Source organism: Carcharhinus amblyrhynchos, chromosome 7, assembly GCF_965287045.1.
Source record: "Carcharhinus amblyrhynchos chromosome 7, sCarAmb.v2.hapA, whole genome shotgun sequence".
In the NCBI taxonomy this organism is placed as follows: Eukaryota; Metazoa; Chordata; class Chondrichthyes; order Carcharhiniformes; family Carcharhinidae; genus Carcharhinus; species Carcharhinus amblyrhynchos.
Genome location: NC_137330.1, coordinates 13193335 through 13221053, shown reverse-complemented (window position 1 = coordinate 13221053; position 27719 = coordinate 13193335). Strand labels below are relative to the sequence as shown.

The 27719-nt window shown below is 40.5% G+C and overlaps 1 protein-coding gene across 6 annotated transcripts in view; it reads left to right on the top strand.

The window, feature by feature from the left end:
* Window positions 1-27719, top strand: part of fam135a (family with sequence similarity 135 member A) — a 193127-nt gene that overhangs the window by 131780 nt on the left and 33628 nt on the right. For 5 of the 6 annotated variants that reach the window (XM_080191972.1, XM_080191973.1, XM_080191971.1 and 2 more), the window contains one exon: window positions 8182-8342. In XM_080191972.1, the coding sequence (XP_080048098.1) occupies window positions 8182-8342 (161 nt within the window). Of the gene's footprint in view, window positions 1-8181; window positions 8343-23151; window positions 23228-27719 lie in introns of those variants that run through there. The other variant, XM_080191975.1, reaches the window with a different exon arrangement.

Below are 27719 nucleotides of genomic sequence, written 5' to 3'. Positions count from 1 at the left end.
CAGCAGATAGGATATGAGGAGCAGAGTTCTGAATGAGCTGAGGTTTATACTGGTTGGGAGGCCAACAATGTGGTATCGTAGAAAAATATTGTTTCGGCAGAAGATGGGCTGAGGTAATGGTATAGTCAGATGTTTTTAAGAAGTGAAACATTTTTGAGGTAGCAGAATATATGGTACTGTTCCACAAGCTATTTTCCAACATGACACCGTTTTAACACTTCAAGATAAAGTGACCCCAGATGCCAACAAATACAAAACAGCAATAAAGAAGTATAGTAAACTTGATATAAAATTATTTATGTTTGCATGTATGGATTAGCATATAATATGTTATATAAATATCTGTTTTAAAGTACTTTGCAAAAATGTTACTTTATGTTCTCGATAGTCTGTTACTTTATCTGAGTCAATCCACCTCAGACTTTAGCCAGGAAGCAACGAATACTATAGATGTTCATATTTACGTTCCAGCATTGCTGATCTACAGCAACATGATTCTGTGTTTCCATAACGACAAGTCAAATATAATTTTCAAGTGATACAAAATAATATTCATAATCCCAGTGGCTGAGGATTCTGCTACACTTGATGCATCTTGAAAATAAAATAAATTTGATTCACAAAGTACCTGAATCTGGAATCATGATTCTCCTGATCTGGAGCTGTGTTTGATAAGGAAAGTGGATTACTTCTGAACAGGCATAGAATACAACATGTTACAGTTACTGACACAAAAAAAACAGAAAACACTGGAAAATCTCAACAGGTCTGACAGTGCCTGGAGAGAGAATAGAGCCAACGTTTCAAGTCAGGATGATCGCTCTTCAGAGCTGACAGATACTGCTCAACGAGGTTTGATCCAAACTCCCGATATTCCCCGGTGGCAGAAGACTCAGTCAGGTGTACACACTTCCTCACACACACGTGCACTCACACATAAACACTTCAGAAACGTATTTCTATCAGAATATACTATAGAAATTATCCCTAAAAATATAATACAGGCGTGCATACATATGCACATACACACACACTTGCACACATATAAACGTGCACGCACACACCACAAACATACATGCATGTAAACATGTGCACACAAGCACACTAACATATATGCATGTGCACACATGTAGATGTGCGTGCTTATACATGCATGCAGACATGTACATATACATACAACTATGCATCTATATCCACAAACACGTGTATGCCCAATTAACTGCATAAATGCAAGCATGTACATGCATACAAACATACACATGCACATTTGTAGGAATACAGGTGCACGCATACGTGCACATTAGCATGCAATTCTACATGTACATGCACACAGTCAGTGTGCACGTGCATACAGATGCATGTGTGCACGTGTACATATACAAGTGCGTACACATGGACACATGCTCACACATGCATGTCACACGCACACAAATGCATTCATACACAGGTGTTCACACATGCACGTGGACATATATGCCCACGAGCGCAGACATGCACACACTTGTTCACGTGCACATGCGTACACACTTGCACATATATCATACGCATGCATTTACACACATTTATACATGCGCATATGTTCACATGCACACATACATATAAACTAAGTCTGATGCAAGCATGCACGTGCACATACAAGCCATGCATATGCGCACATATAAACCTGAATGCATTCACAGTAAGCATGCTCAGACCCATTCTCTATCTCACGTACCCACATGTGTACACATTGCACATGCATAGCACCTGTGCATGCACACACCTGGACACACCCACAAACACATTTACTGTATTCAGCCTCTGACCCACACATCGCCTGTAGCAGCTTTGACAGTTTGAACCTCTGTGAGGCCACTTTGAAATTGTTTTAAGGGGAGGGAAAAAGACTGTCCCAAGAACAAGAGACAAGAGCAGCAGGTTGCCTAATGTCACCTGGGTCTAGATGCCAGTGCAGGGAACAGGGGTATTAATGAACCCATTTATTGCTATTTTGATAAACATAGGAGCAGGAGAATGCTGTCGAGTCTGCTCTGCCATTCAAAGAGATTCTGGTTGATCATTGACTTCTGTGCCATTTTTCCCCATCATTCACATATCCCTTGATGTAATTAATATCCAGAAATCTATACTTTTTTTTCTTTAACATGTGTAATGACTGAATGAAGAAATCCCTCTTCATCACGGTCTTAAATGCTCTATCCGTTATTGTGAGACCACATCCCTTGGTTCTCGATTCAAACAACCAGGGGAAACATCCCATCCACATCTACCCTGTCACACCCTGTAAGAAATTTATAACTTTCAGTGAGACCTCATTTTTCAAAACTCTAGAGAATAAAAGCCCTGTTTGCTCAGTCTTTTCTCGTTAGACAATTCCACCATCCCAGGCATTAGACTGTTGAACCTACCATTGTACTCCCTCTGTGACAAGCATATCCTTCCTTAGATGAGGAGACCAAACTACACAGTATTCCAGGTGCAGTTTTACCAAGGCAAAATACAATTGCAGCCAGACATCTTCACTCCTGTACTCGAACCTCCTTGCAATGAAGGCCAACATATCATTTGCCTTCCTAATCAATTATGCATGCTACAACCTGCATGCTAGTGACTCATGGAAAAGGTGATCCAGAACCCTTTGGACAGCAACACTTCCTAACCTCTCTCCATATTAAAAAAAAAATTTTCTCCCAAAGTGAATAACTTCACGCTTATTCACATTCCTTTCCATCTGCCATGTTCTTGCCCATTCAATCTGTCCAAATCCCCTGAAGCCTGCTTGCATTTTCCTCACAACTTACATTTCCACATAGCTTTTTGTCATCAACAAATTTGGAACTATTAGATTTGGTCCTCACATCCAATCATTAATATAAATTGTGAATAGCTAAGATCCAGCATTAATACTTGCAGTACCCCTTAGTAACAGCCTACCATCCTGAGAATGACAGTTTATTCCTACTGTTTTCTGTCTGATTAAAAATTACTTCATATCTTCATGGAGGAAGATACAGAAGTTCTCCCAGAGATACTTGGGAACAGAGACTTGTTAAAACGAGGAACTGAAATAAATTAGCATTAATAAAGGAGTAGCTTTCAAAAAAACTTAATTGGATTGAAGGTTTTCAAACAGCCTGGACCAGATGAGCTACATCCCAGAGTGTTGAAAGAGGAAGCTGTCAAGGAGGTGGATGCATTAGTGGCCATCTCCCAAAATTCTGAAGGTATTACACTGTATTACCCACAGTCCTGTGTGTTCTAATTATAGTTTACTAATCTCCTTTGTGGAACTTTATCAAAAGTCTTCTGAAAAACCAAATATAGCGCATCAACAGGTTCTCCTTTATCTATGCCACAGGTGATATCCTCAAAAAAAACCTCCCAAACATGATATCTCTTTCATAAATCCATGTTGAGTCTGCCCAATCATAGCATTATTTTCCTAGTCCACTTATCACATCTTTTATAATTGATTGTAATGTTTTCATGACTACTGTTGTTGGGCTAACAGGTGTTTGCCATGTTGTAGTAGGCAGGTGGATTATTCTTGCAACCTTGCTCCTCATTTTCTTAAACAGTGTGGTTATATTTGCTACCTTTGAATCTGCAGGAACGCTCCCAGAATCTGTAGAATTTTGGGAGATGGCCACTAATGCATCCACTTCCCTGACAGTTTCCTCTTTATACATTCTGGGATGTAGCTCATCTGGTCCAGGCTGTTTAAAAACCTTCAATCCAATTAATTTTTTTGAGAGCTACTCCTTTATTAATACTAATTTATTTCAGTTCCTCATTTTAACAAGTTTCTTTGTTCCCGAGTATCTCTGGGAGAACTTCTGTAATATGAAGATATTAAGTAATTTTTTAAGTTTTGCTTCCATTTATCTATTCTCCACTATACATTTTACTGTTTCTGTCTGTAATGGATCTGCGTTTGTCCTTGCTAATCTTTTTCTTATACCTAAAGAAGCTTTGACAGCCCTTTCCTCTGTTTCTCACTAACTTACATTTATGTTCCCTTTGCCTTTTCTTAGTCAGTTTCTTGCTGAATTTTCAATTAATCTTTTTTTAATGGTTTTTTTGGTAATCTTATGAGCCACTTCCTGTGATTTAATGCAGACATTAACTTTGTTTGTTAGTCACAGTTCATTTGCCTTTCTTGTTGGATCTTTTTGTGTTTTTGAGGAATTTATTGGTTGTAGACCATATAATAGTACTTTAAATACTAGCCATCGTCTTTATCCCTCATGCCTTAATAAGTTTCCTTTGTTCAGATTTGAGACCCTAGTTTCAGAATGACCAATATCACTTTCAAACTTAACGTAAAATTCTACAATAGTGTGGTCATTATTCCTCAAGCTCTTTTATAGCAATGTTATTTATTATACCTTTCTTAATATAGATTGCTAAATCTAAAATAATCTGATCCCTAAATGGTGCTTCAGCATCCTACTGAAGAAGCCCATCTCATACACGCTCCAAGAATTTATCCGCCATTGCATTAGCGCTAATTAGGTTTACCCAGTATAAATGTAAATTGAATTTGCCTATGTTTACTGTATTACCAATGTTGCATGTATCTCTAACTTACTGATTTATATTGTGACTAACATTACCACTACAGTTCAGGTGGCTTCTAAAAACTCTCATCAATGTTTGTTGCCCTTTGCTGTTTCTTAGCTCCTTACAAACTGATTCTACATATTGATTCTTCAATCTAAAATCCTCTCTCACTGATGTATTAATCTTGTTCTGTAACAGCACTGCACCACCTGCATTTCCTTTTTGTATATCTTTCCTAAGTGTGAATGTTCAATTTCCATTGTTGGTCACCCTTTAACCATGTCTCCATATGACAATTAAATCATCATATTTACTTGTGTTTGTGACTTCAAATCACCTACCTTGTTGCATACAGTCAGGTAGGGTACCGTAAACTTTGTCTTTTTCACATTATTTTGCATTGTGATCCTGTTTGATGCCTACTTTTGTTTTGCCTACCTTCTAATTTTACTTGCTACTTTTCTACTTCCTATTACCAATTTTGTTTCTGACTATTCTGAGCTCCCTCTCATGTTCCCATCCCCACTGCCAATCAAGTTTGAACTCTCTGCAGCAGCACTAGCGAATCTTTCTGCCAGGATGTTAATCGTGGTTTTGCTAAGGTGCAATCCATCCTGGCACCCATCCCTGCTACAGATACTGTCCCAATACCTCAGAAATCTGATACCTGCCCTCCTACACCAATTCTCCAGCCACATGTTCAGTCACTCAATCCTCCTCATCCTATGTTCACTAGCATCTAGCATTGGGAATAATGCTGCTTTTGATGTTCTGCTTTTTGAATTATTTACTAATTCCATAAAACCTACTTTTAGTACCTCTTCCCTGTTCCTGCGTATTGTTCGTACCAATGTGAATCACAACTTCTGGCTTTTTATCCTCTCTTAGAAGGATGTCCTGCAGCCACTCTGTGATATTCTTGATCCTGGCACCAGATTGGCAACATACCATTGTAGAAATGCTTGTCTGGTCTCCTGTTTACAATTTACATAGTTGATTTGGAGTTGGGGACCAAGTGTAGTATGTCAAAATTCACAGATGGCACTCAGCTCAGTGGCAGAGCGAAGTGTGCAGAGGACACAAAGTCTGTAGAGGGATATAGATAGACTTAAGTGAATAGGCAAGAGTCTGGCAGTTGGGAGTACGATGTTGGTAAATGTGAGGTCATCCATTTTGGTAGGAATAACAGCAAAATGGGCTATTATTTAAATGGTAATAAATTGCAGCATGCTGCTGTGCAGGGGGACCTAGGTGTCCTTGTGCATGAATCACAAAAAATTGGTTTGCAGGCATAGCAGGTAATTAAGGCAAAGGGAATTTTGTCCTTCATTGCAAGAGGGATAGAGTTTAAAAATAAGGAGGTTATGTTGCAGCTGTATAAGGTAATGGTGATGCCACACCTGGAGTACCATGTACAGTTTTGGTCTCCTTACTTGAGAAGGGATGTACTGGCACTGGAGGGAGTGCAGAGAAGATTCACTAGGTTAATCCCAGAGTGGAGAAGGTTGGCTTATGAGGAGAGACTGAGTAGACTGGAACTATGCTCATTGGCATTCAGAACTAGATCTAGGGGGCATGGCCTCAAAATAAGGGGAAGCAGACTTAGGACTGAGGTGAGGATGAACTTCTTCATCCAAAGGGTTGTGAATCTGTGGAATTTCCTGCCCAGTGAAGCAGTTGAGGCTATCTCACTGAATATCTTTGCCTTAAAAATATATATAATTTTCAACAGTAAAGGTTTTAAGGGTTATGGTAAGCAGATGGGTAAGTGGAGCTTAGTCCATGAACAGATCAGCCATGGTCTTATTGAATGGCAAAGCAGGCACGAGGGGCCAGATCGCTACTCCTGCTCCTACTTCTTATAAGTCTCAAATTCCCTGTCACAATTGTTCCTTCACTCTTATTTCTCCCCTGTTTAGCTGGCTCTTGCTGCATTCCACTGAGGAGCCATTGCTGTCACCAGTATCCAAAATGAAAAATTGATAAGCAAGCAAAATTGACTCAGGGTACTCCTACAGCACCTACCTTGCTCCCCTATACCAGCCTGGAGTCACCCATTCTCTCTTAATTTGTGGTGTGACCTGCTCCCTAAACGTAGTTCTCTGCCTCGTGGCACACCATGGTGACTCCTACAACTCTAAGTTCCAAAACCTGGAGCTCAAGCATCTGTAGTCAGTGACACTTCCTGCAGATGGGCTTGTCCAGGACACAAGGTGTGTCAATGATTTCCCACATACCACAGATTGCACATTCCACCCAGCCAAGTTGCCCTGCCATTACCATATGTTAATTTTTACAAATATTACAAGTAGAATAACTTGCCAGTTCATCACTTGTACTGATATTAGATCCAATATTGGAGGCTGAAAGAGGTACAACTAAGTGCTGCTGGCTGCTTCCAGGTCTTTTTGCTGTTCTTGGTGTTGCTGACTGCCTCCAGGTATTCTTCTCACCCAGTCTTCAAGTGCTACAGGTTGCTTCCAGGTCGCCTTATTCCCCCCTGCTCTTCTTGGTGTTGCAACTCACCCTATCATCTGGTCTTCTAGATGCTGCAGACTGTCTGCAAGCCCTCCTTTCACCTGCTCTCTAGGTGTTGCTGCCTTCCTCTGAGTCATCTTTTCACTCGCTCTTTTAGGTGCCACTGATTTCCTCCATGACCTTGTTTCACCCACTTTTCGAGATGCTGCTAACTGCTGCCATGTCCTCCTATCACCTCATCTAGATACTGCTAACTGTCTCCATGGCCTCCTTATGCTTAGGTGCTGCTAACTGCCTTTATATCCTCCTTCAACCTGGTCATGTAGGTACTGCTGACTGGCTTCAGTTCCATTGTTGAGATGAGTTGAAACCAATGACTCAATACTTCAGTCTTCCAAGCATTTAATTAGAGGACATTTAAGCCTATTAATGGCTAGAGAGTGTACTAGTATTCTAACAACATAGAGACAGTGAAGGGGTCATGATATATAGTGGAGATGTAAAACTTAATGTTTAAGCACACATCAAGCAATTTTTGTTTAGATATGTTTTACGTAGCCTCCAAAAGTACAGAGACCTTGTTAGCTTAACCATCTCATTTGGAAGGAAGAGATCAAAATATTACCCTGCTGCAAGTTGTCCACTGTAACTACCACTATTCTCTCAAATGGCAAGTAGGTATTCAACATCCACAAGATGCAGTAACAAATAAGTGCTTTAATTTTGATTTCATGTCAGCATGCCTTTGTCGTAATGACTGTCACTTGTTGTCAGCACTTTCCAGTAGGGGTGTATAACTGTTAACCTGAATGGATTAAATCATTTAATCACGCTGAACAGTTACTGTTTATGTTAGAAATACCATTTTCAATCGATGAGCAAAACCGAGCTAATGTGGTAGTGAAGTTTAACATCTGGTATTTACTGGAAGTGTATGATCATCCAGATTATGCTGAAGCATATTTCACCACCCATTGTGGAAATTATGGGCTAATTTGCACATAATGTCTTGCCAGAATATTTAAAAGGTAGCCAGTTTGCACTTATTGTACCAAGCATTACTGACTTTATCTGACACCTCTGAAGCATAAATATAAATGCCTGAATTAATAAAAACTAATAACTTTATTCTAACTTCAGTTTCCTCCAAGCAAAAGAAGAGTTGAAGCTACTGAAGTTTCCTGGTTTTATGTACAGTGATGTTCCTGATTTGGCTTCCAAAATCCCGTACTTCAGTTTGGAAGAAGAGGAGAACTTGGAAGATGGCATTCATCTGATAGTATGCGTCCATGGACTAGATGGTATGTTAACAAAATAAGCCGTTAGGTGTATCATTGCATTTGATTAAATTTTTGCTCTTTAATATTGCAAAATATATATTTTTTGCACTGTTATCTTATTCTTCCTTGAGAATCACAGATCAGTGGGTTTATTTTTGGCCTAAACTATGCATCGAAAACTCACAGAAATGCTTAATGTTTTGATTTTTTTTCCCCTTCTCGTGGGCGTGGAAGCTTGTAGCACAAATCTAGACTTTGCAATTTGTAGTCAGTTCAAATGCTTTAAGATGTAGTTGAATGTTGTCATGGAGTCGTGAATCGTATAAACTGAAAGCTGTTGGAGCAGTGAGTTAGCATGCTGGTTTTTAACCTTTGGCAAAATATTGCTCGGACCTATGGGACAGCCACCTAATTTTCCTTCCGATTTCTTTACATCATTTCTGAAGAATAACTTATGCTTGGGTGAAGGCAATGACAAACCACCACTGACGAAAACTGACAAGAAAATGCCTCAGGATGAAGAAGCATTGCAGGCAATGAGCTATGGACACGCCACATATATCATACTAATTTTGACAGTTACAATCGACTGATCAGATCTAAGCTCTGCCACATCCAGTTGTGAATGGTGGTGGACAATTGAACAACTAACTAGAGCAGGACATTCTACAAATACTCTCATCCTCAATGATGGGAGAGCCCAATGCATTTGCATAGTTCTCCTCTGAGGGTGCTCCGGTTTCTCTCATAGTCCAAAGATATGCAGATTAGATGGATTGGCTGTGCTAAATTGTCTCTTAGTATCTCAAGATTTGTAAGTTAGGGATTTTATCAGGGTGAATTTGTGAGGTTATGGGAATAGGGTGGATGGCCTAGTTATGATGCTCTTTCGGAGAGTTGGTGCAGACTTGATGGGCTGAATGGCCTCCTGCTCTGTAGGGATTCTGTGATCAGTGCAAAGGACAAAGCTGAAGTATTTGCAACCACCTTCCCTCGGAAGTGCTGGGTCGGTGATCCATATCTGCCTCCTCCTGAGGTCTCCAGAACCCCAGATATCAATCTACAGCAATTCAGTTCCCTCTGCATGATATCAAGGAAATGGCTGTAAGTACTAAGTATAGCAAAGATTTCAGGTCCTGATAACATTCTGGCAATAATACTGAAGAATTATGCTCCTGAACTTGCTGTTCCCCAGCCACAACCCTGACATTTACAAAATTGTCCAAGTATGTCCAACACATGAAAAACAAGATAAATCCAGCCAGCTAATTACTGCCCCATCAGTCAACTCTTGATCATCAATAAAATGGTGGAAGGTGGCATTGACAGTGCTGTTAAGTGGCACTTATTCAGCAATAAACTGCTCACTGATGCTCAGTTGGGTTGTGGCAGTGCCATCCAATTCCATATCCAATTGCTTGATCCAAATATGGATAAATGTGCTGAACTTAAGAGGTGAGGTCAAAATGACTGCCCTTGACATCAGGGCAGCATTTAAATGGGTGTAGAATCTAAGGAACCTAAGGAGAAATAGAATCAACAAGATGAGGAAAAACTCTTTACTAGTTGAAGTCATACCTAACTCAAAGGTTGTGGTTGTTGGAGGTCAACTACCTGCTGCAGGAGCTTGCAGTGTATTTTCCAAGGTCCAGCTATCTTCAGCTGCTTCATCAATTATCTTCGCTCATTAGGTCAATAGTGGGGATGATCTCTGATATTCAGTACCATTTGTGGCTCCTCAGGTATTGAAGCAATCTGTGTCCAAATGCAGCAAGACTTGGACAATATTCCATCTTGGGTTGATAACTTGGCAAGTAACATTCATGCCACAAGTGCCAGGCAACGACAATCTCCAGCAAGAGAGAATCTCATCATCTCCTTTTGATAATCAGTTGCAATACCCATCACTAAATCCCCCACTATCAACATCCTATGGATTAACATTGACCAGAAACAGAACTGGACAAGCCTGGTAAATACCATGGCTACAAGAGCAGATCAGAAGCTGGGAATTCTGCAGCAAGTAACTTGCCTGACTCCCCAAAGCCTGTCCACCATTTACAAGGTGCAAGACAGGAGTGTTATGGAATGTTCTTCACTTGCCTGGATGAGTGCAGCTCCAACAACACTCAAGAAGTTCAACATTGATTGGCACCCTGTCCACCACATTAGACATTCACTGTCTGCATCACTGGGTTGATCTTCAGACCATACTTTATCCAGGATTCCACATGTATATTTCCCCCATCTATTGCCAGATGATGATCAGGATCAGTAAACCATCCGATGTATTTTTCTTCAGAAATTTTGAAGTCAAATTTGATGCACCACATTCAACTCCATTTCTGCCCTAGCTGCCCTAAGTTATGTGGAGTCAGCCTTATCAGGTCTTGACTTTCTCCGGTCTTATTCATGTCTTGGGTTACGTGGAGTCAGTTTTACAGGGGTCTGGCATTTTGGAATAGCTTGATCAGCTTTCCTTATTTCGTACCAAATATTTGACCATTTTTCCCATCATGCCACTACTTCATACAACTCCACAGGGGGATTATGTGCAATAGATGTAAAACTTGTGTACTATTCAACATCACTACAACACAATGTCTGATCAATGTCACATTGCTATTTATGGGATTTTGCTGTTTGCCAATTGGATGCCACGTTCCTACATTTCAATAGTAACTACACTTCAAAAGTACTTCATTGACTGTTATGATGCTTTGGGATGTCCTGAGATTGTGAAAGGTTTGTGTAATGTAAATATAAATCATTTTTCTCTATTATTTTAGGAATATGCCAGTAGATTTTTACTAAGCTTAATTACGTAGGGAAAACTTATCAATGCAAAGATACATGTCTCCAACGTTTTCACAGGACGTTTATCCATTAGGGGCCATGTTTCCTGTGCATTTTGTGTGTCCATATTTAATCTGAACATTGCTCATTACAGCTGCTAGACACGAAGACTGCCAGCATAACCATGCAATTGAGATTTATTGGCTGTTTGACAAGTGGCTGTTTCGAACAAACTAAAGCTAATGTTATTAATTCTGTTGCTCTGGTTAAGATCATTTTCGATGAGGGCTCTACAGCCTGTTCGATTTTATGTTTGCAGAATACTCTGTTCACTTCCTATTACAACTGGATGTTTTTAACAAATCTCCAGTATCCAAGCAGCAATTACTCTTCCTGACAACTCGCACCAGCATCTGACCATCACTGTAAAGAAACAGTGTGTTCTAAATCTGCATCCCTTAACTCCTGAATCTGTGTCCTCTTACCCTGTAGCCCTGGTGTAACTAAATTAGTCATGATGTGGATATGCCGGCGTTGGACTGGGGTAAACACAGTAAAAAGTCTGACAACACCAGGTTTAAGTCCAACCGATTTATTTGATAGTAAACTCACAAGCTTTTGGGGTTAGTCCCTTCTTCAGGTGAATGGAGAGTTCTGGCCTCAGACAGAGCATGTAAAGCACAGACAGTTTACAGATTACTGATTAGAATGTGAATCTTTACACCTAACCTGCTGTTCAAGTCTTAAAGTGGCCGACAATGTGAGTGGAAGGAGCACTGATCACAGGTTAAAGAGATGCGTATTGTCTCCAGACAGTACAGTAAGTGAGGTTTTGCAAACCCAGGCAAGTCACAGGGGTTACAGATAGTGCGACATGAACCCAAGATCCTTGTTGAGATCGCCCTCGTGTGCGGAACGACATCTTCTGCGGAGTCTTCAACATATCATTGATGAAGACGAACATCTCGCCAGGGCCATCCCCACACCCCCACTTCTTGCTTTCAGATAACCACGCAACCTCAAACAGACCATTGTTCGCAGCAAACTACCCAGCCTTCAGGAGAACAGTGACCACAATACCACACAACCCTGCCACAGCAACCTCTGCAAGACATGCCAGATCATCGACACGGATGACATCATCACACGTGAGAATACCATCCACCAGGTACACGGTAAATACTCATGCAACTCGGCCAACGTTGTCTACTTGATACGTTGCAAGAAAGGATGTCCCGAAGCGTGGTACACTGGGGAGACCATGCAGATGCTACGACAACGGATGAATGAACATCGCTCGACAATCACCAGGTAAGACTGTTCCCTTCCTGTTAGCGAACACTTCAGTGGTCACGGGCATTCAGCCTCTGACCTTCGGGTAAGCATTCTCTAAGGCGGCCTTCACGACACACAACAGCGCAAAGTCGCTGAGCAGAGACTGATAGCCAAGTTCCGCACACATGAGGATGGTCTCAACAGGGATCTTGGGTTCATGTCGCACTACCTGTAACCCCCGTGACTTGCCTGGGTTTGCAAAACCTCACTTACTGTACTGTCAGAAGACAATACACATCTCTTTAACCTGTGATCAGTGCTCCTTCCACTCACATTGTCGTCCACTTTAAGACTTGAACAGCAGGTTAGGTGTAAAGATTTGCATTCTAATCAGTAATCTGTAAACTGTCTGTGCTTTATATGCTCTGTCTGAGGCCAGAACTCTCCATTCACCTGAAGAAGGGACTAACCCCGAAAGCTTGTGAGTTTACTATCAAATAAATCGGTTGGACTTAAACCTGGTGTTGTCAGACTTTTTACTGTAACTAAATTAGAGCATATTGGCTCCTTCAATAAGTTACTTTGAGGTGCATCTCCTTAATGTTGTTAGCCTTTACCTTTTCAAGCCACTTCACGTGGACACTAGAGATCAACATCTCCTTTGCTTGCTAACCAATTTGTAGAACTTAAAATTCTTGTGCCTTTTTTTCCCAGATGCCTCTATTGCCTCACTCTTCTGTAACCTTCTATAGCGCTCCTTCAAAACTTGCCATTTGCTTATCTGCAACTTTCAGTGCTGTGTCTTCAGCTGCTTGCTCTCTCAAATTGGAATTTCTTCCCAACAACCTAATTGGCTCTGTACCCCTCTCTTCTACTAAAGATGCTTCTTAAAACTACCCCTTTGTCCAAGTTGATGGTCATCTCGCCTAATACCTCCTAATTTGATGCCAAAACCTTGTCTGAAAATGCTCCTCTGAAGTAATTTTACTTTGTTAAAGGGATTGTATAAAATCAAGTTGTTTTATTTCACTTTGCATGCAATCATCAAGGTATTGGAAGATGCCATTGACAGTGCTATCAAATGATCCATAACCTGCTCATTGAAGTTCACTTTGAGTTCTGCTAAGTCTATTCATTTCCAGACTTCATTGCAGCCTTAGTCCTGAAAGAAAAGGGTGGCTCTCTTTGATATCAAGGCATCATTTGACCAACTGTTGCTTCAAAGAGTTCTAGAAAAATTCAAGAAATTGGAAATTGGGGAGAACTCTTCACTAGCTAGGTTCACACCTTGTACATGGTTATTGGATAGCAGTCACCGCAGCCACTGAATATTGTACTATGAGTTATAATGCAGCAGCATTACAGAATAAAAGGAGGCCAGTCAGCTCATCAATTCTTTGTCTTTTCTCTGTAGAGGATTTCAGACTCCTGTTCATTCCCCCACGCTATTCTCCTAGCCCTGTAAGTTTATTTCCCTCTAGTGCCCACCCAGTTTCCTTTTGAAATATAGTTGCCACTGTGTGCTCCACCCTCATTGACAGTGAGCTCCAGATCAGTACTAGTCTTGCATTAAAAGATGGCTCTTCACAACCTTAAATTTGTGTTGTCTGGTTCTTCAAGGCAATCGCCCAACCATCTTCAGTTGTTTTAATTGCCTCCATTCCGTCATCCGATCGGAAGTGGGAATGTTCACTTATGATTGTGCAATGTTTGGTTCCATTTGCAACTACTTAGTCTGTTCCTGCGTGCAACAAGACCTGGATAGGCTTGGACTATATTGCAAGTAACATTTACACCATACAAGTGCCAGACAGTGAACACCCTCAGCAAGAATGAATCTAACTATCTCCCATTGACATTCTATCTTACCATCTTTGAATACCCCACTATCAAAATCCTGGTAGTTACTATTGACCAGAAACAGAACTGCAACTAACATATAAATACTGTGGCTACATGAGCAAGTCAGGTGCTGGAAATTCCATTGTGAGTAACTCACCTCCTGACTTTCGCAAACTTTTCCACCACGCACAAAGTAGGCACAAGTCAGAAGTGTGATAGCATACTTTCCATTTGTCTGGATGAATGTACTTTCAGCAAGAAACTCAAGATAAAAGAAGGCCACTTAATTGGCACTCCATCCATTACCTTAAACATTTACTTCCTCCACCAGAAGCATACTATATTGGTAATGCATAGATTATTTATTCATAGGATGTGGGCATCATTGGTAAGACCAGTATTTGTTGCCAATTCCTAATTGCCTTCAAAACTGGCTTGCTAGGCCATTGCATGGAATAATTAAAAGTCAACTATGTTCCTGTGGATCTGGAGTCACATTTAGGCCAAACCAGATGAGGGCACTGGATTTCCATTCCTGTTAAGTGAAACAATTGACCATGGTTTTGCCATCACCATTATTGAGGCTGGCTTTATATTCCATTTTACTTGAATTCCAATTCCACCAGCTGTTATGATTTGAACCCGTGCCCCCACAGCATTAACCTCTAGAGAGATTAGTGACATTATTGCTATTCCACCATCTCCCCTGAGAGATCTACACAATTTATTATAGCAATTCACCAAGGCCCCTTAACTGCACTCGTGAAACCATGGACCTCCAAGGAAAACAAGACATGGGAACACAACCACCAGTACATTTCCTTCCAAGCTGCACGCCATCCTGACTTGGAAATATATTGGCTGTTCCTTCACTGTCATTGGGTCAAAATCCTGGCACTCGCTCCCTAACAGCACTGTGTATATCAACACCATGTGGACTAGAGTGCTGAAGAAGGCTGTCCACCACCTGAAGGGGAATTAGGGATAGGAAATAAATACTGTCCTGGTTCCCACATTCCACTAAATAAATGGGGGAAAAGTATTTAGTTTTTAACCAATTAATTCAAAATATAATGTCAAAAGAGTCATCCGATATTAAAACTCAAGGGGATCTTTGGGGATAAATTTAAAAGTTCTAAAGAATTTCAAATGCCCAGAGATTCATGACCATGTTAAGTGACTAGCTAAAGACTTTTAGTAGCACAGCATTATAACTGTCCAGTAGAAATTGCACGTCATGAATGGTCCAGGATTTTGTTGTTCTGGCGAAAGCATTGGAAACTGTTTCGTTAAATTATTTTCATTGAGGTGTTCTTCCATTTCATTTTCATTTCTAATTGTTGATTCTATAAATTTTCAAATCACTGAAGTCAGCTGAATAGCTCACTGATTAGAGATATGTTTGTCATTCCCTTTCAACTGCATTTGACTGTTCAGTCCAGTGGAATTCTTCCCACTCATCAACTTCCTTAAAATATGAGTGTTTTTCAAAACCCTGTGTATATTTATTCTGCTCCAGAGAATGTATTTATTTTCGATCCCTTCAACCCTTTTAGGATCTACGTTGCAGACCACAGCGTGTGTTTGTTTTTGGATAATATGTCTTCCCTTATTAAAAGCCTACAAGAAACTCCTATGGATACAAGGAGAGTTTGTCTAACCGTTCCTCATCAGACATAATTTAGCATGTTCACTATCTCCTATTCAGTTTTGTTCGAATTAAGAAATTCTAATGTTTTTACTTTCTCCATGAACAGCCTCTTACTGTAGTATGGAATGAATTTGTTTCCATCTTATTTTGCAGCATCTACATTCTCATAGCACACTTAATCTCTTTTGACATATTTTGCTGAAAAAAAGATTTTTGTTGAAATTTTCATCTTATGCTCATCAAGTCATCTGTAAGACAAATTTATACTGTATGAGAAGAGACTGTTGATTGGTTGGCAAATGGACTGTGGTAGCGATGTTGTCATGGAGAATTCACAAGTTGATGGTGACTAACAGTTAACTGCCAAGTATTGTTTGAAATTTGAACCAGGCAGCTAGACTTTGGTCTAACATTACTCTGAGGAATGGCTGTCATTTATTTTGTTTGGCTGAAACAGGTGTAATGTGTGTGTGTGTGCGCGCATTGTGTGTTCTTTCTGTCTGCAAGAAACAGGGCCTGTGTTTTAATATGTAGCATCCAGTACATGAAATGCACTGCATGTTGAACCTGACTGACAGTTTTATATTAGTTGTCAATGTAATCCACAGCACACTGAGGATTATAATCCTCAATTGCGGAATCACATCTAATGTTGGACACTGTATTTTGAGTTTTGCCCAAATGGATTGGTTCGGTACAGTCTCTACCTTGCCCATTACAAACTGTGGAATGACATGCTGTTTGATATGATCCCCAAGTCTTTGGGACATACTGCCTGCAAGTGGGCTCATAATGTGTCACATTTGTAGGTACTGGAAGCTACATATGTTACTGTAAACAATCCTCTCAACATCCACCCTGCAAGATTTCTAGGAATCATATGTTTCAATCAGATAATGCACTCTTTAAACTCCAATGGAATGGCCTACCCTACTTGACCTTTTCTCATATGACCATCCCACAAATCAGCTTACTAAACTTTGAAATGTTTGCAAATGTATCCATCCTTCAGTAAGGAGATCAAAACTGTACACAGTACTCTCTGTGGTCTCGTCAATGCAAAGACTTCCCTACTTTCATACTTCACCACCATCACCACCCACCCACCACCAAAGCTCCCCCCCCCCCCCGCAACCAAGACCAACATTCTAGTTTTCTTATAACTTGCTGCATCTGCGTGCTAACGTTTTATGATTCATGTACAAGAACACCGAGATCCTCTGTACTGTATCATTCTGTAGTCTCTCTTGATAATATTTTGCTTTTCTAATCTTCCTACCAAATAGTTAACCTTACATTTTCCCACATTATGCTCTCATCTGCAAAAGTTTTGCATGCTCACTTAACCTGTCCCTTTTTCAGACTCTTTGAACTCTCCTCACAATTTGCTTTCCTGTTTACCATTGTATTATCAGCAACTTTGACTACAAAACAGTCAATACCTTCATCAAAGTCAATAGTATGGATTGTAAGTAGTTGAGGCCCCCAGCGCTGATCCCTTTAGCACCCCACTAGTTACAATTTTGCAACCTGAATATTGCCAATTTATAATTGGGAAATTGGAGTCAGGAGTGGATAAGTTGGAAAAGTTAGGTTGGGATCACAGCAGCCTTTTTCCTTCTCGATGCCTGGTTTCTTATGTGCTACTTTAGCTGGTTCCACCATGCAAATTATTTAACCCATCTTTAAACAGTAAGGATCAACTGATTCTTAATTCTGGAGCTCATGTTCTTAACAGAAAAATGCCTTACTACAGGGAAGTCAGACAGGTCTATTTCTGGATGACCCCAACTCTTGAAAATATTCTAAATTTATTGCAGATAAATTTGACTTTTACCAGCATACTTAGAGAATTGTAAATGATTAATTTCGTCTCTCTTCCTCACTTCATGTTCTTGATTGATCTTAGGCAATCTTTATCTGCCCAAGGTCATAAATACATTGCTGATGGGATACAGATCTTATCAGCAATTTGTCAGGACAAGTGTTTGATAGGCGTATCAATCAGTTGGAATTGAGCATAGCAGCTTGACTGAAGTACAAGTCAGCTGAAATATGTGCATTTATTATGTCGGTGTGGGGTGGGGAGGGAAAGAATGAGTGAGACATGCTACATCATCTCACAACTGACACTTGAGTAAAATAACTCATTATCCTATGGATGTTTTATCAAGAGTTGCAGGTGTTGCTGGAGAAATATTATCTCTGAAAACAGGTTGCGTTAACTTATAGGTTTTGTAAGTCTTTGTTGTGGAAATGCAGATTTTTGAATAGAATTCTTCCGTATACAAACAGGCTGTTGCAGAAGTATAAACACCATCCTTCCTGAAATTCACAAGTTTCCATCTCATGTGGGTGTACCTACACCTCGGATTGCAGTCATTCAAGATGGCATCTCACTATCACTTTCTGAAGGGCACCTAAGGTTGGGCAATGCTGGCCACATCTCATAATTTTTTTTCAATAGCATTCAGCAAAAGCTAGGTCACTGTGTCTCTGAGATTCTTTTCAGTGGATTTAAGTATTGCATCTGAACCTGGAGACACACAGTGAACGTTTTTTTATTCATTCATGGGGTGTGGCTGTCATGGCTGGCCAAGCACATACTGCCATCCCTGACAGCTTTTAAAGTCAACTATATTACTGTGGATCTGGAGTCTCGCATAGGCTAGACCAGGTAACAACAACAGATTTCCTTCCCAATAGGATATCAGTGAACCAGATGGGTTTATGGCTATTGAACAACTACTAATATTAGATCTGAGTTTCCTGTCTGTTGTTGGATAACTTGTTAGTGTGCATGTATGAGTAAGCTAATTGAAAGCATTGTCTGTTAGGCTCACCAGTTGCAGTTGAGATAGTCAATTTTATTGATTGTAAGTTTTCTCTTGAATGGGATCACAGAACATTTGCACATATGATTTTTTTTAAACTCTTTCAGTATTTGTGGGAGTCATTAGCTAATCCGGCATTTATTGCTCATCCTTAATTGCCCTTGAGAAGGTGGTGGTGAGTTACCACCTTGAACCGCTGCAGTCCTTGTGAAGTGGTATATCCATATCTCTATAGCCATTCGGGAGGGATTTCCAGGATCTTGACCCAGTGACAGTGAATAAATGGCAATATGGTTCCACATCATGATGGTCTTTGGCTTGGAGCAGAATGTACTGTCTTCCCTTGTCCACTGAGCTGGTAAAGAATGTGGATTTGGAAAGTGCTGCGTGCATCTTGTATGTTGTACACACTGCTGCCACGGTGTATCGGTGCTAGAGGAGTGAATTAGTTTATGGTGATGAATGGAATGCCCGTCATGTGGGCTGCTTTGACCTGGGTGGTGTTGATCACCTTGCATATTGGTGGAGCTGCACTCATCCAGGCAAGTAGAGAACATTCCATCACAAGCCTGACTTATGCTTTGTAGATAGTGGATAGGCTATAAGGTCTCAGGAAGTGAGTTACCCACCATAAAATTTGCAGCCTCTGATCTGTTCATATAGCTACTGTATTTATATTGTTAATCCAGTGGGGAATTCAGTGATGATAATGGCATTGAATGTTAAGAGGAAATGGCTAGATTTTCACTTTTGAATAAAACATTAAAGTACAAACATACTAAGTAGGAGCGGAAGTAGGCCGTTGGCCTCTCAAGCCTTCTCCCCCACTCAATAAAACCATGGCTGATCTGTATGTTTCAAATTCCACATATTGATCTACTGCCGATAATCTTAGATCCCCTTGCATAACAAGAATTTATCTCCAGCGGAACAAAATTCGGTGACCCTGCTGCTACCCTCTTCTATGATGTGGAAATGCTGGTGTTGGACTGGCATAAGCACATTAAGAAGTCTCACAACACCAGGTTGAAGTCCAACAGGTTTATGTGGCAGCACTAGCTTCCGGAGCCTCAAGCTCCTTCTTCAAGAGGACTTGTGTTCACAAACAGGGCATATAAAGACACAAACTCAATTTACAAGATAATGGTTGGAATGCAATTCTTTATGGGTAATCGTCTTAAAGGTACAGACAGTGTGAGTGGAGAGAGGGTTAAGCACATGTTAAAGAGATGTATATTGTGCCCAGCCAGGACAGTTAGTGAGATTTTGCAAGCCCAGGCAAGTCATGGGGGGTTGCAGATTGTGTGTCATAAACCCAAGATCCCGATTGAGGCCGTCCTCCTCTGTGCAGAACTTGGCTTCTGCTCAGCAATTCTGCGTTGTCATGTGTCATGAAGGCCACCTTGGCGAACTCTTACCTAAAGACAGAGGTTGAATGCCCGTGACTGCTGAAGTATTCCCCAACTGGAAGGGAACACTCCTGCCTGGTGATTGAGCGCTGTTCATTAATTCGTTGTCATAGCGTCAGCATGGTCTCCCCAATGTACCATGCCTCGGGACATCTTTTTCTCCTGCATGGCCAGCGTTGTCTACCTGATATGTTGCAGGAAAGGATGTCCCGAGGAATGGTACATTGGGGAGTCCATGCTGACGCTACGACAACAAAGAAATGAACACCGCTCAACAATCATCAGATAGGAGTGTTCCCTTCCAGCCGGGGAACATTTGAGCAATCACCCAAAGGGTTGCGAATCTGTGGAATTCCCTGCCCAGTGAAGCACTTGAGACTAGCTTGTTGAATGTTTTTAAGGCAAAGATAGATCTTTGAACAGTAAAGGAATTTAGGGTGAGTGAGTGGATAGGTGGAGCTGAGTCCACAAAAAGATCAGCCATGATCTTATTGAACGGCTGAATGTCTACTCCTGCTCCTAGTTCTTATGTTCTTGTGTTCATTCATTTGTTAATTCACAGACCACTGAATCTTCTTATTTAACCTCTGGGCACTGTTCATTTCCAGGTGTAAGCCCTTTCAAATAGAAAAGATGTTCAGTAGATTCTAGCTTACTTTGAATCGAAGACACTTAGATCTATTTGGGAGATAATTTTCATTCAATTTAACAAATAACGCATTGATTGATTTTGTTCTTGTCATCTTTGCTCAGTAAACCAACAGAAACATACCTTGTGTCTGATCATGTGCAAATCGGTTTACTACTAATAGCTTAATAGTGTATGTAACTCCACCTCCATCCTCCTTGGATGATCCTGGGGATCTTACATCATCCCCAGCTTCTTATTCATGCTATCAACATCCTCCTGAAAACCCCTCTCCCCTTCCTCGTAACCAAGAGTGCAAGGAGCTCATAGACATCTTGGTCAGGATAGAAATCGTCTGTTCAGCCATTACTGCTTTCTCCCGCTTATCCACTTCCCCACTGACCAATGCATTCCCAGACACTCTACCTTAGGTTGAACCACCATCCCTTTACTTTCACTAACTCTCCTCCTTGTATCTTCTTGGGATTAATCTCAGCCATGAAACTCACTTGCTGTGCTTTTGACTCCATTGCTACTAAATTTCTGATCAGCCAATGTCCAAACTTTTCTCTATCGCACTGCCTTTCCTCTCTGCTTTCAAAGATGCACCCATTCTGAAAATCAAGCACTCGCACAACCTCTCTATCATTATAAACTGTGCTCCGTTGCACAAAGTTCAGAGGGACCTTGGGGTGCAATTTTCTATGATGTGCACATCCTACAAAAAAATGGATTCTGGAATGGCCTTGGTTGGCATTTTTGAGAGTGGTATACCTACCAAAATATAGCTCTGTAGAAAAATATATACAGTAAGAAATCTCACAACACCAGGTTAAAGTCCAATAAGTTTATTTAGTAGTAAAATCCACTAGTTTTCGGAGCGCTGCCCCTTTGTCAAATGAGTGAGAGTTCAATTCACAAACAGGGCATTTAAAGACATTTATATAACGAAGGGGCAGCGCTCCGAAAGCTAGTGGATTTTGCTACCAAATAAATCAGTTGGACTTTAATCTGGTATTGTGAGACTTCTTACTGTGTTTACCCCAGGCCAACGCTGGCAGCTCCACATCATGAAAAATATATAGACAACTGACCAGTTCATATTGGTATTTACACAAAATGAACCATATTTTCCCAGCCTGTCTCATACCCCTTCATGCCCTTTTCTTCAACTATCTAACTATTCTGACCTTGCCTATTAGTATGGTATCTATCATAGCCAATAACCCCAAATAGAGAGTTCCACAGCCTTGCAATTCTGCAAAGATTTCTCTTGCTATCTTTTCTCAGTACTCTCATATGATCTTCCATTTATCTCCCCTCTTTCTAGACCCCATAATTACTGAATTAAGTCAGTTTCTATGTGCCTGTCCCATCCTGTTGTAATTTTAAATACTTGTGTCATATTGCCCTGTATTTATCTAATGAAGAAAACCTCAATTTTACAAGTTCTTGCTATATTAGACCAGGCAGTAAGTGGCATAGTGAATCTGTGTTGCTCTCTCAAAGCCTCAGTAAACATCCAGTACACTGCAAATATCAGGCACAGTACTGAGTTTTTAAGAATTGCTTAGACTTGTTGTCATCTTTTGGCATTTGTTATATGCGTTTTTGATAAAGTCTAGAATTTGACTAGAAAATCTAGAATTCATACAACAAAATCTGCCTATCTTGGAGCCTCTATTACATTCAGTTTGCGAGTTGGTCTTCTGACATTTTTGTTGTTTGTGATGGTTTGTTTACAAATTCTCTATTCTTTGATTTTGTAACCTACTTTGCCCTTTTACCCATTTCACAGAATCATAGAATTGTTATAGTACAGAAGACCATTCTGCCCATCGTATCTGCACCACCACCTCCATTTCACTGAATGCCATTCTCCCACCTTCTCCCTGTTAATGTTCTTATCCCCACACATGTGGAGTAGGAGATAGGATGTCACTTGTACATTCCAACCGTTTCATGATGTTGCCTCTCAGTAGTTTAATAGTTCAGGTATTTTGACCTGCGTTCCAAGTCTTTCTTCACCCCCCTGAATTATTTGTAATGCAATAAAATTAGTGTCATACTGGATGCCCTGTTGATTTTTGTGTTCCTCAGATGATGTCTTGTCGTATTTCCGTATCTTGATTTTTGAATGGAAAATAACCTCCAGGGTATATGTGTTTGTGTTGTTCAGTCACCTATTCTTAGGAAACATATTCTTCCAATGAAACCATTGGTAACTCTTGTTTCTGCTGTTCTCCATAGACTTGCATATCTTCCTTTAAATTTTACCAAATACTTAATTTATTGGTCCTTTATCAGCGCCATCACTGAAGGGGGTATTTATTTGAGATGGGGTACCAATCTTCTGCAGAGGTATCTTGCATTGATTTTTCAATCTTCTGATCAGTTGTGCAGGCGTAAATCAAAACCCACAGTGCGCCTGTGTGGAAGACCCTCCAGAGAAACGGGAGTTACTATGGTAAGTCATGTTTCCTTCATAGGTGATTGTGTGGCAAGATCAAAATTATCATTTGGCTTGTGGATGGATGATTGTGTAATATGATGAACTGTGAGGGATCAGCTTGAGACAACATGAGAGATAATCTCATCACTGCCAGCATCAAATTTCACTACTCTGCCATCTCAAATGGAAGTCAAGTGGATGTGAGGAGCTTTTAATGGTGGCCCTGGCCTTTGTGCTATCCAGTATGACTGCTCAGAGTATTTGTTTTTCAGTACTGTATCAGATGGTATGTAAAAGTCAGTAAAGAAGTCTAGTACCCTCCTGCACTCTTGCAACAAAATCTGCCTATCTTGGAGCATTTATTACATTCAGTTTGTGAGTTGGTCTTCTGACCTTTTTGTTATTTGTGATGGTTTGTTTACAGATTCTTCATTCTTCAATTTTGCCCTTTTACCCATTTCACAGAATCATAGAATCATACTGCAAAAGGCCATTCTGCCCATCGTATCTGCACCACCACCTCCATTTTACTGAATGCCATTCTCCCACTTTCTCCCTGTAACCCTGCATTTTTTTTTTCCGATGACAGTCTCATTCTGTTTTCAATGCTTCTTTTGAACTTGCCTTCATTACACTCTGAGTTTTCAGACACTTGCTGCGTGAAAAAAATCTTGTTGCATTTGCTTCTTTCTTCGAATCTGTGCCCCCTTGTTCTCAATCCTTTTATAAGTGAGAAGAGTATCTCCCTATTTACTCTGTCCAGATTCCTCATGATTTTGAAAACCTCTTTCAGCCTTCTCTAAAGAAAACAGCCTCAACTCCTCCTATCTATCTTCATGACTGACATTCCTCGTCCCTGGAACCATTCCTGTAAATCTTTTTTTGCACTCTCTCCAAAGCCTTGGCATCATCCCTAAAGTGCAGTACCCCAGAACTGGATGCAATACTCCAGCTGAGGTTAGTGACTTTTATAAGTTCACATGACCTCCTTGGTCTTTTAAACTATGCTCCTATTAATAAATATGGGCAGGATACTGTATCCTTTATTAACCACTCAACCTGTACTGCTACCTTCAATGACATATGCACATATACACCCAGGCTCCTCTGCTCCTGCACCCTATTTAGACTTGCCCCATTTACTTTATGTTGTCTTTCCATGTTCTTCTTACCAAAATGAATCACCTCACACTTCTCTGCATTGAACTTCATCTGCCACTTGTCCACCCATCCCACCAAGCTGCCCATGTCCTCTTGAAGTTCTGTATTATTGTTGGGTCCATTCATTTGTTTCAAGAAATGAGAGGACAGCACTGATATGAATCTTGAAATGTTTTCTTTTATTGAAAAGAACTTAAAAAAATTAACGTGACGTAAGCAAAAAAGTGAACTTAAAGACTGGCTTCTCGGCCAGGCCCTCTACAAAAAAAAATGAACTGAAATGAATGGAATCTAAGGAATGAACTGAGCTGAATTAAACACACACTCTGAAATCAAAATTTATTTCAAACCTTATCTCGTTATTGGAAGTGTTTTTTGCACGCTGTCTCGGTCTAGAAAAACAATCCTCGTAGCTGCAGTGATGGGAAACTTTTGTTTGCCCGCATTTTACCCTTCAGGAATGCAGTCAATTTTTACTAACCCATCATGCCTTCTGATTCTGCGTGTAGTCAAGTTAGCTATAATTGTTCGGCTTAGAAGAGTTAGTTACACCTACAGTCTAGCATTTAAATGTAATTGTGCATAATATCTTAAAATAAAGCCTTTGCATAGACTGAAGCAAACAAGGCTATGCATACACAGGATCCCTCAATTATCCTTTTCTCAGTTCACAGTGCGTTCAAGTATCTTACCATCTGCAAATTTTGAAATCTTGCCCTATAACGTCAAGGTCCGAATCATTATTTTTGATGTGGAGATGCTGGCATTGGACTGGGGTAAATAAATGATCGGGGCCATTAATATACATCAGGAGGAGCAAGGGTCCCAACACTGACACACAGGAACTCCACTACAAACAATTCTCCTACTGAAAAACATCCATTAACCACCATACTCTGTTCCACTCAGCCAGTTTCATATCCATGTTTCGACTGTTTCTTTTATTCCATGAGCTATAATTTTGTTCACAAGTCTGTTGTGCGGCACTGTTTAAAATATATTTAGGAAATCTATCTACACCACATCAGCAGCATTGTCCTCATCAAACTTCTGTTACCTTTTCAAAAGACTCCAGCAGATTAGTTAAATTTGATTTTCCCTTAGCAAATCCAAGCTAATGTTTGCCCGCATTTTACCCTTCAAGAATGCAGTCAATTTTTACTAACCCATCATGCCTTCTGATTCTACGTGTAGTCAAGTTAGCTATAATTGTTCGGCTTAGGAGAGTTAGTTACACCTACAGTCTAGCATTTAAATGTAATTGTGCATAATATTCATGCATATGCTTATTAATTTTGTCCCAAATTCTTGTTTCTAGAAGTTTCCCTTGCCACCAAAGTTAAACTGGCTGGCCTATAGTTTCTGGACTTACCTTCACACCTTTTCTTTTTTGAATGTGGGTGTAATATTTTCAATTCTCTGTCTTCTGGCCCCACCCCTTTGAGTAAGAAAAACTGGCCAGTGCCTCCACAATTTCCACACACACACTTTCCCCATCCTTGAATTGTATTTTATCTGGTTTAATTTAATATGATATCTCCACTTCATCAGTTTTAAATCCTTCTATGATTGCTTGCCTCCTTTTTCATTGTGGCGTGAATGATGATGATACACATTCTTAGTGAAAACAGATGCAAAGTATTAATTTAATACCTTGGCTAGTCCCACTGCCTAATTTGTAAATCCCCTTTTTGATGTGTAATTGGCTTTACTATTCATTGCTATTGATATGTTATTCATGAATGCTTCACGTTCTCAACCTTGCCCCTTGTCTGAGGTATGGTGGTCGCCAAGTTAAACCGCCACCTGTCAGCTATCCTCCCTCAAAGGGAGAGGACAGCAGCCTATGTTCTTCTGAGAATATAGTGACCTTTTACTATTGATATGCCTATGGAGGACTATGCGATACCTTTTTATGTTAGTTGCCAGTCTCTCTCTATATTCTTTCTTTGCTTCTCCACTTCCTCTCTGAACTTTCTACGTTCAGCCTTGTTCTCCATTGTAATGTTCACCCATACTCTATCGTAAGCACACTTTTCATTCTATTCTCTATTGCTTTTATCATCTAGAAAACCGTGGATTTGATTTCCCTACCTTTCCCCTTCGAGGGAATGTACCACAGCTATCCCCAAACTATCACCTCTTTGAAGTTAGCCCATTGTTCAACTACCAATTTTTCTGCCAACTTTTGAATCCAATTTATTTGGCCCAGATCCATTCTTACACCAATGAAGTTGGCTTTCTCCTAGTTAATTGTTCTTGCTATAGATTATGTTTTTTAATCCTTCTCCGTTGCCAACGCAAGCCTTATGGTATTATGATTATTGCCTCCTAAATTTTCTCTTGCTCATACTTGATCCACTTGACCCTTCTTTCCCAAAACCAGGCCCTAGTAGTAATAATCTTAGTTACAAAAAAAAATAAGCCTCAACAGTTTTATTCTCTAGCTTAGATAAGATAAATAGGAAATAATCACCTGTGATGTTACACCTCGAATTTTCCCAGTACTCTCAAAGTGAAGTCTTGCACTCGCTGCTGTGCTCTTTTAAGCCCCAGTCTGTTCTTATTCCTTTATGCTGACCTTGAATTGACATCAGCTCTTTCTTGCACTTTCTTATACTTCTTTTATTGAAGGGTATAGCTTTGGGAATTGTATTATGCTACAGTGGCGCAGTGGTCCCTACCACACGACCAGAAGTTATGTGTTCAAATCCCATTTCAGGACTTTGAAATAACTCCTCAGAGGCTGATGTCTCTTCACCAGATTCCCTTTGTGCCAAACTCAATTCCACTTCTAAGAGAATCCGGATTACCAGTAAACCTGACACTCCCAAACTCCCATATTTATATACAGGTGAGGCTGTGTGATTAGGCAGGCAGTAGCCTCAATCAGAGAGCTCATACTCCAAGAGGCCAACCTCTAGGGCTTCACTGAAGTCATTACAGCCCCACCCCCTCCCAAGTCTGAGGAATCTTGGTAGTTTGCTTGCCTTATAGGTCTCATGACATTTCAGCTCTGGGTCAGGATTCTGAAGCTTGGCATCCGACGTGAGAGGAGTGTATCTAACAGGTGCCCACCTGTTAGGCAGCAAGAGCCAGAGTTCTGGTTCACACCCTTCCTTAGGTGCGTCTTTGCAGTATCCACTTCGGACTCGGGTCCTAACTGAAGGCGATGGAGAGGCAGAGCTGGCTGGTATGGGACGATTCTCCTGTGTTCTTGGCCCACTGAGATAGTTGGCTTCAGGACTAACTATGATTTTTGAGGCCCACACTTGGTCCATGTATTTTTTCAGGATGGTCTCACTCCCTCTGTAGAATACTGACCCATCCTAGAGTGCATCATTCTTGAT